Source organism: Ricinus communis, chromosome 7 (assembly GCF_019578655.1).
Source record: "Ricinus communis isolate WT05 ecotype wild-type chromosome 7, ASM1957865v1, whole genome shotgun sequence".
NCBI classification, from domain to species: Eukaryota; Viridiplantae; Streptophyta; class Magnoliopsida; order Malpighiales; family Euphorbiaceae; genus Ricinus; species Ricinus communis.
In genome coordinates this window covers 29,225,069-29,238,173 of record NC_063262.1, presented here as the reverse complement: position 1 = coordinate 29,238,173, position 13,105 = coordinate 29,225,069, and the positions used below count along the sequence as shown (strand labels likewise).

At 35.0% G+C, this 13,105-nt stretch overlaps 2 protein-coding genes across 5 annotated transcripts; one reads left to right on the top strand and one right to left on the bottom strand.

Moving 5' to 3' along the window:
• Positions 1-206: 206 nt before the first annotated feature.
• Positions 207-7,595, top strand: LOC8263446 (endoglucanase 7). 4 transcript variants are annotated; one of them, XR_007216761.1, is made up of 7 exons: positions 207-947; positions 1,162-1,466; positions 1,578-2,175; positions 2,311-2,483; positions 2,625-3,051; positions 3,430-4,651; positions 6,973-7,595. XR_007216761.1 is itself a non-coding variant. In XM_002514722.4 (5 exons), the coding sequence occupies exons 1-5, from the start codon at positions 551-553 to the stop codon at positions 3,024-3,026; spliced, it is 1,875 nt and encodes a 624-aa protein (XP_002514768.1). In that variant the 5' UTR covers positions 208-550; the 3' UTR covers positions 3,027-3,204. The 4 variants fall into 4 exon arrangements, 1 of the variants encoding a protein (XP_002514768.1); XR_007216760.1 differs by having other exon boundaries at positions 3,408-4,651; XR_007216759.1 differs by having other exon boundaries at positions 208-947; positions 4,393-4,651.
• LOC8263447 (beta-hexosaminidase 3) lies at positions 3,471-10,931 on the bottom strand. Its single transcript, XM_002514723.4, has 14 exons — positions 10,218-10,931; positions 9,731-9,805; positions 9,346-9,381; positions 9,121-9,232; positions 8,672-8,742; positions 7,977-8,107; positions 7,829-7,894; positions 6,988-7,088; positions 6,764-6,823; positions 6,022-6,055; positions 4,993-5,091; positions 4,860-4,919; positions 4,387-4,637; positions 3,471-3,759 (listed from the first exon to the last, which is right to left on the bottom strand). The coding sequence occupies exons 1-14, from the start codon at positions 10,536-10,538 to the stop codon at positions 3,593-3,595; spliced, it is 1,584 nt and encodes a 527-aa protein (XP_002514769.1). The 5' UTR covers positions 10,539-10,931; the 3' UTR covers positions 3,471-3,592.
• Positions 10,932-13,105: the final 2,174 nt, after the last annotated feature.

Sequence of the window (13,105 nt, the reverse complement as noted above, 5' to 3'; positions counted from 1 at the left end):
ATAAAATGTAAGAATAGAGGGTCCCCATCACAATCATAATCATATTCAGAACCAGCTAGCTAGCTTCTACCTCTCAATTTTCTACACTTCCATTCACAAGCAATCAAATTTGATTTGTTCAAATCCACTAATTAATTTTAAAACCAGACCACCTATCACCAAATTATTCTTTATTCTTTCTCTCTCTTTTTTAACAAAAATTAAAAAAAGAAAACTCGGTTAGTTTGTTTAAAGTCAACTCTCTCTGCTTTTTATGTTTGAAACATGAAAGAGATGAATGAAGGCAACAAAATTCCTCTAATCTGCCATTTCTCTCTTCTTTTGATTCCTCACATAATGACTCTCAATATCTTTCATCTCCCCATCAACATCTTTTACTCAAACTGCTAATTAATATCATGTTTCTGCTGGTATATAACGCCATTTAGAGATCAAGTACATGCTTCTTCTCATATAATCAAAAACCCTTTAACTAGCCTAAATTGCACGTAAGCAGAGAGATATAGAAATATCATCATCGTCTAAAACAGGAAAAATAGAAAGAAAGAATATGCATTCCGGGAACAACTGGGGAGGATCATTCGAGATAATGAATGGAGCAGAGTCAACTGCGGAGGACCAGAGGAGCAGGAACATCGAATGGGACAGGGGAGCCTTGCACTCCCAACAACATTATCATCATAATCATAATCTGGACGAGACACAGCAGAGCTGGTTACTCTATCCTCAAGAAACCAAGAAGAAGAAGTATATCGACTTTGGCTGCATAGTTTGCAGTCATAAGGCCTTCAAGTGGACTCTCTATTCCATACTCATTGCATTCCTGGTGATTGCACTCCCCACCATCGTCGCCAAGACTTTGCCCAAGCACAAGTCTTCTCCTCCTCCTCCTGACAATTACACTCTTGCCCTCCACAAGGCCCTCCTCTTTTTCAATGCCCAGAGATGTAAGTCAACTCTTCATTCTCGTTTACACTAAACATAATCGTATGCCTCCCTCCTCTTCTCTTGGAATTTGTCCAAATGTTTTCATCTCTATTGTTGGACTATATGAAGGTAATGGCCATATTGGGAGTTGTTCTTAGCCAAGTGTTTTTGTTATGACATATATGCATGTACATGTTTTTACTAATAAAAAAAAATTAAGAGGATGTGTTGCAGCTGGTAAATTGCCCAAGAATAATGGCATACCCTGGAGAGGGGATTCAGGGCTGCAAGACGGAAACGATACAGATTTTAAGGCAGGGCTTGATGGAGGATATTATGATGCTGGAGACAATATCAAGTTCCATTTTCCTATGGCATATACCATGACAATGTTGAGCTGGAGTCTCATCGAATACAATCACAAATATAAGGCGATTGGCGAATATAACCATATGCGAGATCTCATCAAGTGGGGTACTGATTACTTGCTCTTGACATTCAACTCTACCGCCACTAGAATTGACAAAATTTATTCCCAGGTATAAATACTATATGTATATTTGTGTAAGCAAATTCTCTTTCTCTGCATATAGCTCCATGCTCAGCTCTTGTCTCATCATAGTTCTTCACTAATTTTTTTATATATATAGGTTGGTGGATCTCTAAATGGTTCTACAACACCAGATGATCATTACTGCTGGGAAAGACCAGAAGATATGGATTATAGCCGACCTTCCATACCCGTTACCACAGGCCCCGACCTTGCAGGAGAAATGGCGGCAGCCTTAGCAGCAGCCTCAATAGTGTTCCGAGACAACACTGCCTATTCTAAGAAACTGGTAAAAGGTGCAGAAACTCTCTTTGCCTTTGCCAGGGACCCTGGAAGACGCAGAGCATACTCTCGCGGACAGCCTTACATTGAACCTTTCTACAACTCCACTGGCTATTATGATGAGTACATGTGGGGAGCTGCTTGGTTGTACTATGCAACAGGAAATGTTAGCTATATTGCATTAGCAACCAACCCTGGCATCCCTAAGAACTCCAAGGCATTTTACATGACTCTAGACTCACGTGTGCTGAGTTGGGATAATAAGTTACCTGCTGCCATGCTTTTGTTAACCAGGTATAGGATATTCCTGAGTCCAGGCTATCCCTATGAGGACATGCTGCGCATGTATCACAATGTCACTGGTCTTACTATGTGTTCTTACCTGCAACAGTTCCATGTATACAACTGGACCAGAGGTACATATGCATACAGTCCCATTCTGTTACTTTCTTTAACTTGATTGTGCCAGTGCTCAGGTTTGAATTTAGGGAATTATGCATGGTTTTTATGATTTGCAATTGATGTTGAGGCTCAATTGTGAAAACTTGCAGGAGGAATGATCCAACTGAACCATGGAAGGCCACAGCCGCTTCAGTATGTGGCTAATGCTGCCTTCTTGACGTCACTCTTTGTGGATTATCTGAATGCCTCTGGTATTCCAGGATTGAACTGCGGTCCCAATTTTATTTCGTTAGTTGATCTTCGGACCTTTGCCACCTCTCAGGTACCCTCTTCCTCTTCAATCTTCTACTTTGAAAGATGCAATTCAGCATATTAACGGCCAAGCTTTGGTTTACAACAAGTTAGTTACTTGCTCTGTACAAACAATGTTCCTGATCTCGGTATTTTCTGCCTTCCGGTACAGATTGATTACATTCTAGGCAAAAATCCCATGAATATGAGTTATGTGGTGGGTTACGGCACCAAGTTCCCAAGACACGTGCATCACCGTGCAGCATCAATACCCCATGACAAGAAGAGGTACTCATGCACGGGTGGATGGAAGTGGCGTGACAGCCGCAACCCCAATCCTAATAACATTACAGGAGCTATGGTTGGAGGGCCTGATAGGTTTGACAAGTTCCATGACGTGCGTACCAGTTATAACTACACCGAACCTACCTTAGCTGGAAATGCTGGCCTAGTTGCTGCTCTTGCCTCTCTGACTGTCAGTGGCGGCCATGGCATTGATAAGAACACAATTTTCTCAGCAGTTCCACCACTCTACCCCCAGAACCCACCGCCTCCTCCACCTTGGAAACCTTGAAGTAGGCTGGAACTTCTTTCATAACGTGAGTTTTGTTCTCCGGAGAACATTTTGTGTCTTACATGCGCATATACTCTTCCATACACTATTGGTGTGCATTCCTGATTTTTCTTATTCGTCTTCTATTTAAAAATTTTGGTGTGATATATTCTATTCTAGTTATACCTTACTTTTTTAAGATCTGAACTTTTCCAAACACTAAGCCATCCACTTTGGCCCTACACAAAGCATTGGTTTATTGATAATTGCTAGCGCAGCGTTCGTTATTCATTCACTTTGTGATACAATACGACTATGACTTCTTTGGCAATTTGTCTGAGGCTCCTTGCCATGGTCATTCTTAAAATGGTGTATTGCTTTTCCTGCATGCTTTAACTAAAGTCAAGTGCGGGCATAAACACAGTTTCAAGAGACATGCTTTGACCAAGAGAATGGAGAGTCTTCTTAGATGGAACCAGGAAGCAACCAGATTTTATTACAATTAATTACTTGAGGTCGTTACAAATGGGGTTAATTGCAAATGAAACTGTTTTCATCCTCAAGATTTGGAGATGTGAAAACATTCATTACTGCAAATAGCAAGAACCTGGTTCTAGAGGGGCTCCTCGGCCAGGTCCAGCAACTGGAGCTGCTGCCACTCCTCTTTGATTCAACAGACACCTGAAGTGTGCCAATCTTCCAGTAACTTCCCTTGGATTCTTGGCAAGCTTGTCATAAGATGTCCATAGTCGCTCTTCACACACAGACATTCAAAGCAGAAAGGATATAGTTAGTTAAAATGTCAGAACACCATTCTACTGCAATAGGTTACTTGGATCAATAAAGAGTACTACACCATGAATGACCTTACTTATTAGAGACCAAACAACCTTCTACTGAAAAATCCAAACCTTTTTTTGTACAATTTCATATACCATCACTACCATTCACATGTATTCCCCCTTTGGTAGATTGCGCATGTATTGCAATTCCAAACTTAGAACCATATAAATCATAGCCTCAGATATCATGCTAAACTGCCTTTTCTTCCTAAAAGTTTTAACTGATAAGAAGAAAATAGGCAAGTATTTCAGACAGCAATAGTAATCATGCATTCACTAAGACTGCTTTAGGATGTTGTGGCAATGGCTTCATTAACTCAATAGTTAATCGTAAAGAAATTTTAGATTTATAAATCACCACAATTTTCAGTTGGAAATTGCCAACAATTTGATGATTTTGAATTATTGTGTTACAGAAAACCAATTCATCCTATAATCTAAAATATTTGTTACTTAACCAGGCCTGTATCAGAATAATGCTTCATTTTGTATATCATTATTTATATATGGTATAACTATATAATAATGCATATAAGTACCTGCAGCTGCCGCAGCACGTGGCCATATGGTTTGTTCAATGTTGGATGCATCAACTGTTTCTCCCCACATGCATACTTCACCCCCAATAACCAACTTCTGTTGCTCGATGTTAGTGATGTTTGTGAGTGGTTCATTCATATAGAATTCTTGCCATGTAGTATCCAAGTGATCTAAATACCATTGGTCCTGGTTGCTCACAATGCACCTCAACCCAGAAGCAACAACTTGCTGAGCAACACCACCACCAAGCCTGCAAGGGCAAATGTAAGTTTGATTTATAATCTTTACCTATATTTTATCATATATTACAATTTATGAGTAATGAATCAAAGTACATATGAAAAGATGACTTGACAACAAACAAGCTTTTTATTTAATGACCAATACTGAAACCAAGTGAAGATGCATCATGACACGTAATTATGCCCATAGCATAAATCAGCAATGTCAAAGTAATTAAAGGAGAAAATACCAGTTGTGCACCACGGTTTTCCGGCTCAATTTATTTCCAAAACTATTGAAGGTTTCTTCCCTGTTACATTTAATGATTAGACATGATCTAAAACCAAGTAATTAATATCTAGCTTTATCCATAAGGTACATACCAGTTAACAATTTCATATCCGTGGGACAAAGCTATTTGCTGTGCCCGCAGGACAAAGTACTGATAAGCTTCAGATTCATTCCTATTATGCTTTTTTAACCTGCATAGTCAGGATAGTTAAGAATACTCCAATATCTGAAGGATAAAAATATGATACATAAGGAAAAAAGTTCTCATGCTCTTTTAATATCGAAAGAATTTAAATATGAAATGGAATTTAAAAGATGTGATGTTATGAAATTAGTGAACTTAGAAATGAGATCTAATTTAGCAATATTCTTAACGAAAAGAAGAAATAAAAAAGTTAACTTTGACGATCTACTTAGCCAAGTGACTCTTATTGGAAGCTCAAGAGGCATAATAACCATAAGAAGCCCTTTAATGGTGGAATAAGTGACAGTGGAGTTCATTGTTTCATCCCCAAATGGATAGACAAAAGTGTCTAAGCATTATATCCAGGATTAAGAATTTCCCACTCTTTCCACATAGTACTGAATTGAGCCTAGGGCACATGTCCTCTAAAACCGTTAACAAAACATTCTTGTATTCCGAAAATAGTAACCAAATCAATAAACTAAAAAGGAACTGCAAGCCCAATGACTATCAGCACAAAGTACTTGGGACAGAAATTATTCCCTTTTCTATACCCACTTTAACTCTCCAGGGTGAGGGATAATAATGTGTTGAATAACAGCAACAGAAAGCAGACTTCCTGCTATCCAAATTCCTCTATATATTGGTTTCACTTTCTGAGTCATGTTCTGTCACTTGAGGATTCTTCTTGATTAATCTTCCTTTATGAGGAAGGGGCCAATGCACTCTAAGTTACGGAAATGGACAGCTTTACTGAGAATGCCTATAAATCATGGTCCAATATAGTTGCAGTTTAAATTACCAGACAAGGAAACAATGAATTTGTACTCCCTGCATCTATGTAATTGTTATAACACATAAACATTTGTTGACAGTAATGATATGAAGCAACTTTGTCATAATACTAAAGCATGGATTACAACAATAAATTGTATACCAGTTCATTATGTGAGGAGTTGATGTCCAACAACCTGAAATGGATAATGCAGTTGTACAATTCAGTAAATCATCAAGTTTCATATGAATTTAGAGAATGGTGATACACCGCATTATCTTTAACTAAAAAATATTTTAGTAGAATGGATGTTTCACAACTTTGATTTATGGGAACTGCCTAATATCTATTCAACTCCACACTTCACTACTGTTTTTCTTGCCTGATGCTACTCCTGCTTACAACTATTTTGACCATTTGAAAGGTTTAATTACTTGACTGTTGCTTTTCCGCTTCCAAGTTAATATCAATGAGATTCAAAAACCCAAGAATGTTAAGAAAAACACAAAAGCTTGCGAACTGTAAGAAATTAATGTGATACTGAACCTTAAGAGATAATAATTTCCACTTCCTACGAGAAGTCAAACTCAACTTATATAAGAAAAGCTGATAAGTTTTTGTCCTGAAAAGGTATGTTTGTGCAGCTAGCATGCTACGAAATCTACATTTACTACTTGTTGCTAGCTGCAAAATAAGTACTCAATGCAAATATACAATGAACTTTCATCCACAAAAATTTAGAAAGACATTATAAGGTTTGCAATTATAGAGAATATCACATTAAACCTTATAACAGAAAGAGAACAGAACATTAGAAGTTAAGAACAAAAACAATAGTGACGTCACAGACAAATAAAGCTGACAGATAATAATGATAAGACTCAAACGTCGGTGTTAAACTTACTTGTGTCGACTTCATCACCTCCCAAGTGAACAAATTTAAATTTAAAGATCTTACTGAAATCTGTAACATGAAAATCCAATGACGTTACCTATTATTATAATTTTTTCATTGAATTAAGCACACTAATTTACAAGAGAAATTGTGTCATCACTTCATTTTTATATCATCTTCATCACATGATAACATTACTTCCACCATAATTATGACAGGAAGCAAGGCATTACCTGAAAGGATTCCATCTATCACTTTAAATGTAAACTCATTGCTGACATCAAGTGGTTGCTGACAATCCTTTGATGGCCATAAAGAAGGATAGCCCTTTCCCCTATAAAAAGAAGAAAAAAAAAGGGCAAAACTGCCATTAAGTTTCTTGGAGACTTTGTATGCAACAAAGATGCCATAAGCATTTTTTTTCTTCTGGTTTTTTCAAACTTTTTCAAAAGAAGTGCTTCTATTTGGTGACAATCATCAAACACCAATTTGAGTGGGCAGTAAAAGCCATTAGCTAGTTGAAAACTGAAGTATATTACATGAACAATCCTACCCATCAGTACTTTTGTACACCATAGTTTCCTTCCTGCTTACTGCCTTTAATTTGTAAGCCCCAGACTATCACCATGAAACCAGACAATGGACTTTAGATGCCTGTCATGTCATTTTTCGGTTCAGGGTAAAGTTTACTGAGGCTAATCGTAAAAGCTCCTTGAAAATTACCAGAGGGTACACTGATCTATAGAATACTGTATTTCTAGCCAAACTGAAATAAGGGCTGTGCTTCATTGTGTGATGGTAATTGACATAACCTCTTCTCTTTTATCATCTATAAACTCTATCATTGAGCATTGATTAAAGTGGAGATTTTCTAGTTAATACAGCAGTCATAGTCAAGAGTTCAGAACTCGAATGCCTAAATTCTTGTGTTATCATCCAAGAATATACTAAAGATAAGTCGAAATTGGAGGCAAAAATTTCAAGTTTTTCATCTAACTGGCACGTGTGCCCTATTTGTGAGCAAAAAAAAAAAAAAAGAAATTAACTTGGAAACACTGAGAACATTACTATTACCATGAGAGTGCATGTCCAGGAACATCAATTTCAGCCAATATATGAATTCCTTGCCTCTCGGCATAACTGAAAATTTCGATAAAAACATTAGAGGTAATGTAATCAGGTAGAATTAACGTGGAAGGTCCAAACAGCAGAAATCACTTGCCTCACAATTTCTGCAGCATCAGCAAAAGTGTATCGCTCGGAAACTGAATAAGCACCATTCCACAGTTTTGGATATGAAGGTATCTCCAGAGGAAAAGATTGTGTATCTACAATGTGCCAGTGCAAAACATTCTGGATAAAGCAACAAAGAAACAATTCAAAAAGGTTACTGAATTCCAGATAAGGTTTCTCATTCAACAGATTAATTTACCAGCTCAAGGGTGAGCTGCTAATCATGTTCTTGCAACCCTTTGTGTTTCTCTCTTAAACTAACCATGCAATAACATGGATCTAAGCAGGTGATCTAATGTGAGGTGAAAACGCAACCTATCCTGTTGCTCCTAAAAAGCTATATTAATAAGCCATTCAGATGGAAGTTGATAAAGTTGGAGCTCTGTTCACTCAGATACAAGAGAAGACAGGTCAATTAGGCAACATATATAACTTTTTAAAGCAAATTGGCCTAAAGGAAAATAAGTTGCTTGGCCTATTGTACTCTGTATAGATATGTAGCCTAAGAAGTTTTCATTGGAATATATATTTTTCAATGAAGGCATTTAGGAAATTAAATATTACATGTAACGCTTATAACAAATCCCACTGGTTGCATTACATGCATGTATATATAAATAGATAGGTACAGATTTATCCATCACATAAATTCATGTCCAGTCCCATTGATAATGAGTCACATACCAGTTTTGCATAGGCCATAGAATCAATCACTTTCTTAATCATTGGCAGTGGCTGATAATGTCGTGAAGTATCTGCATACAACCCATCTATAGGTCAGACGAGAACATTCACATGGGAAAAGAACAGATTGGATCCATGATTTATAAACCAGAGTGAACCAACAACTAGACCATACAACCAGTCAAGGGGCTTGGATAACCCTTCAAACCATTTGACCTTATTTTCCTCATATGAGATGGTGACAGATAATCAGGTAAATTGCTACCTAACTGAACAATTAACTAGTACATGTAAAACTAAAGCCCACAGTTAAGTAAAGCTGACTTAAACTTGTATATGTCAAAATGTATTAGCTTCAGAACAAGTAGACAAACAATAGTTGAAAAGTGTTATTAACAGGAGTATCTATAAGGAATTAAAACAATTCAGAGAAAAAAAAAACTACTCACCAATCAAGAGCCCCCGGTAAGAGAACCTTGGCTGATCAATGATTGTCCATGGGACCATTCGAACTTCAATCACACTGGTTTTAAAGTTAAAATGGCATAGTTGGCTGAATGTCTGCAATATTTTATGTTTATTATCTGATCAATCCATTGATGACAATCTTGAATTTGGAATTAGTATCAAAAGCAGAAATGGCCCTTTTATGTCTATCAAAATTCATACTTCACCTGAAGCCCATGTAAAGCTCCATAGATTGTCTGCGCCTGCATTGTTTCAAAATAAGATATGAGTACGGGAACTACATATGAATTAAAAGTAGTCAATGTAGACCAGACTCCGTATTGTTTTCTGTTTCAAATTAAAAGTAACCATTGTAGACTCTAGTTCCTAAGTTGGGCAGGCTTGAAGTCTTTCGATGATACAATAGATTCCACTTGAAAATCTCAGATGGCTACATTATGAAATATGAAAAAGTTGACTCTGCTTTCTTTAGTCAAACCATGTGAACAAGGAGAATGAGACAGCAAGATAATTATGAAAGTGAGCAAGTAAAATTTGGTGAACTATACCAAAGATTTCAACGAAAATGGAAATGAGAACAGGTACACCCACCTCAAGAAGTGCATATTCCGGCTTTTCAGGTGCAGGGACTAGTAATTTGTACGATTCATCAACACCATATTGTAACTGTAAAGCAGTGTTGTTTAGTAAAAACAGATAAAAATGTAAAAGTAAACAGAATAGACGAGGTCCCCAATCGAGGTAGAAAAGATAAGTCACAGAAAGCAATTCAGAAACTTGAATGAAATTACAGAATTAAATGACTTTAGAAAATAAGAGACAGATAGAAACATTTCATTTTCATAAAGACAGATGACATTGGTTTTCTAAAGTGTTCTTGAAGGAAGGCATTTAGATACAGAAAGATTAGGTTAAAGCCTTTTGCAGAAGAATCCCGCAATTATCTATTCATAAAAGATAATACATACAAATAATCAGTAATGAGAAAAGTAGGTTGATTAAAATGGAAGGGGGAAGAAAAATAAAATCTGAAAATGGAGTAAGAAAGAGCATTTGTGAAAATAAAAAAGTAAGAAACCTGCTGAAGATTGGGAGAGAGAATGAGAATATGAAGTCCTTTGAGGATGAGAGAAGGATGGGAAGCGGAGAAGTTGGCATTTTTAAGAGCATGGTCCATTTGGACAACATGAAGCATTCTGGAGAAGGCATCGTTCAAAATCCCAGAAGCATCATCCCAGTCAGTGAGCAACTGAAAATGAGGGGCCATGTAAAGCCTCCTGTAGCCGTTGCTCACTGAGTTCGGCATTGGCCATATATTAAAGTCGCTACTCCCATGCCCATTGCCAACCAACAACATTAGTAACATTACTGCTAGTTGGAAATGCATTTGCAGGCCCATGTCTGCCTGTTTGTAATCGTAAATTGTAACAAGAAGTCGAGGAAATGGACTTCTCTTCTCCAGGAAGTCAGAAGGTATATAATGTAGAATAAGGGTATTCTCCTTGAAGAAAAGAATCTGGGAGCGGATTAAGAAGGAACAGGACAAGATGATTGTGCTCTGAGCTAAAAAGGAATTGGGTGGGGTTGGCTTTTTATATATATTTATATTTATATCATTTCCTTTTGTCTTGTCTGATGCGGGATGGATACCTTTCCCAGTTCAGTTCAATCAAAAGCCGTCCACTTTTTTACAATAATTAAAAATAGTATAATTTTTTAGTGGGGCGGGTGGGTGTCTCCTTGTACTACAAAATTACCGACCACCGAGTCCACTAACAAAGGCTAATCCTTAACCAATCGCAGTATTTTCCGTCTCCATTTTCTGGCCTTCGTGTTGTGATGTGGGTAATAATAAAAGAAAAGAAAAAGACTACCGCCACTGTTTCTGGGCCAATTTGCATTCACGCCCCACTATTATAATGTTCAACTCAATATGTATAGCAGAGGATATGAGTAATCAACAAAAGTTTCTGCTCTTTTCTAATTCAACTTACTAATTCCTGAATGCTAAACGTGGAAAAAGAAAAAAAGGCACAGCTTTGCTCTTTGATGTTTTTCTTTTGCTTTAATTGGTGGGAGGGTGCTCCACCAAATCTGCGATTGTGCCTGATATTTAAGTTTATTTTCATGGGCAAAGCAAATTTGCGGGATTTTTAAGTTTGTGGCCTACCTTTCCTTCAAATGCTAATCAAACAACTCCAAACCTGCTCTTTTCTTTTTCTTTTCAAAAAATGAAAAGACATAGTAATAATAAACAATTCCCCAAGAACCCCAAGTGAAATTGATACTTCAATGCCTTAAATAAAACAAGGGCAGAAGCCTTATTCATGCATGAGCAATTCAAGGAAAACCATGGATGATTGAATTCATTCGTCAACTGTATGTACTGCTGATAGTGATAGCTAAATAAAGATTACTTTTGTTGTGTTTGTTTCTTTTCAAACTATTCTTTGTTTACCAAAAGGATGAAACTGGTTTTATTGCTCTATTTATATGTGATCGACATTATTATAGCAAGTGATAATTCAACTTTGATTGTTCATATCAAACAATTCCTGAATTCTCACTTCCAAGTTGCAATATCTTGGACAACTTATTTGGATTATAAAATTGTGGAATGAAAAGGAACTAGCTTCATTTGTTTAACTGCCCTTAGCTTTGCTTGACTGGTTGCCTTTTCTTCAAAAAATTATAATACAGATTGGGTTTTTCATATTAGATTCTAATATGGAATAATTATTCAATAAGATAGTAATAACTTCTATATGGAACAATAATCTAATAAAATAAAATAATTTTTCTTTTTTCTAAATCCCTTTACTAACTGGAATTGATATATTTTGAATTACTTATTTATTGGAATGCATATATTATTACATAAAAAATATGAAAATGATAAAAAATAGAAATATGATTCTTTAATATATATATATATATATATATATATATAGTAGTTCAAAAGAGGGTTCAAACAAGTTTATTAAAAGATCTTATTGATTATTTTATTAATTTGATTAATTAAAATTGATAAATAATATTTACAATTTATTAATTATATATCCAATTCTAAAAGTACAATTTTATTAGAATTTTCAATGTTGGTTATATAATAAATTTTTTAAAAAAATAATAAATTTAAATACATATCTAATTATAGAAAACCCAATGTTATTAAGATTCTTAATGTTGATTTTATGGTAAAATTTAAAAAATATTAAAAAATAATTTAATGACAGTTGAAAGTCATTCTTTAAGATATATATATATATATATATATATATATATATATATATATATATATATATATATATATATATATATATATATTAAAAAGAGTTGTATGGCAATTAACATAATTTTTAATATTTAAATATTATATTAATTAATAAATAATTACTTAATCAGATAATAATATTAATTTTATTTTTAACAATAAATAAATTTTATAATTAGATAATGATTCTAATTCTAGAAAATAGCATCTTAAATTATATTTTTAATATTTATTTTATATAAATAATTTTTAAGTTTTTAAATTTTTTAATAATAAATAAATACATTTTTAATTTTTAATTTTAATATTATATTAGATAATAATAATTAATTAATTTTTTAGTACTTTTATTAAATTTTTATAATATAATATTATTAATTTTAATTTTAATAATTTTATAATTTTTATTGATATTAAAATTCAACTGTGAATAATATGGGTAGGACTATCATCGAACCTAGCCAAGTCGGATATCAATAAGTTTAGGTTTGGTTTATGTTTAATTCTAGGAGAGGCTCGAAATTGGCTCGAGCTCAATTCGAGCTTTTATAATAAAGCTCAAGCTCGGCTCATTTGAAAATAATCAGGCTCGCGAATAGCTCGAGCTCGGTTTGCAATTAGCTCGGTTCGATGAATAGCTCGAACTCGATTATAGTTTGATTTATTAAGTAGTTGCATAATGAGAAAAACTC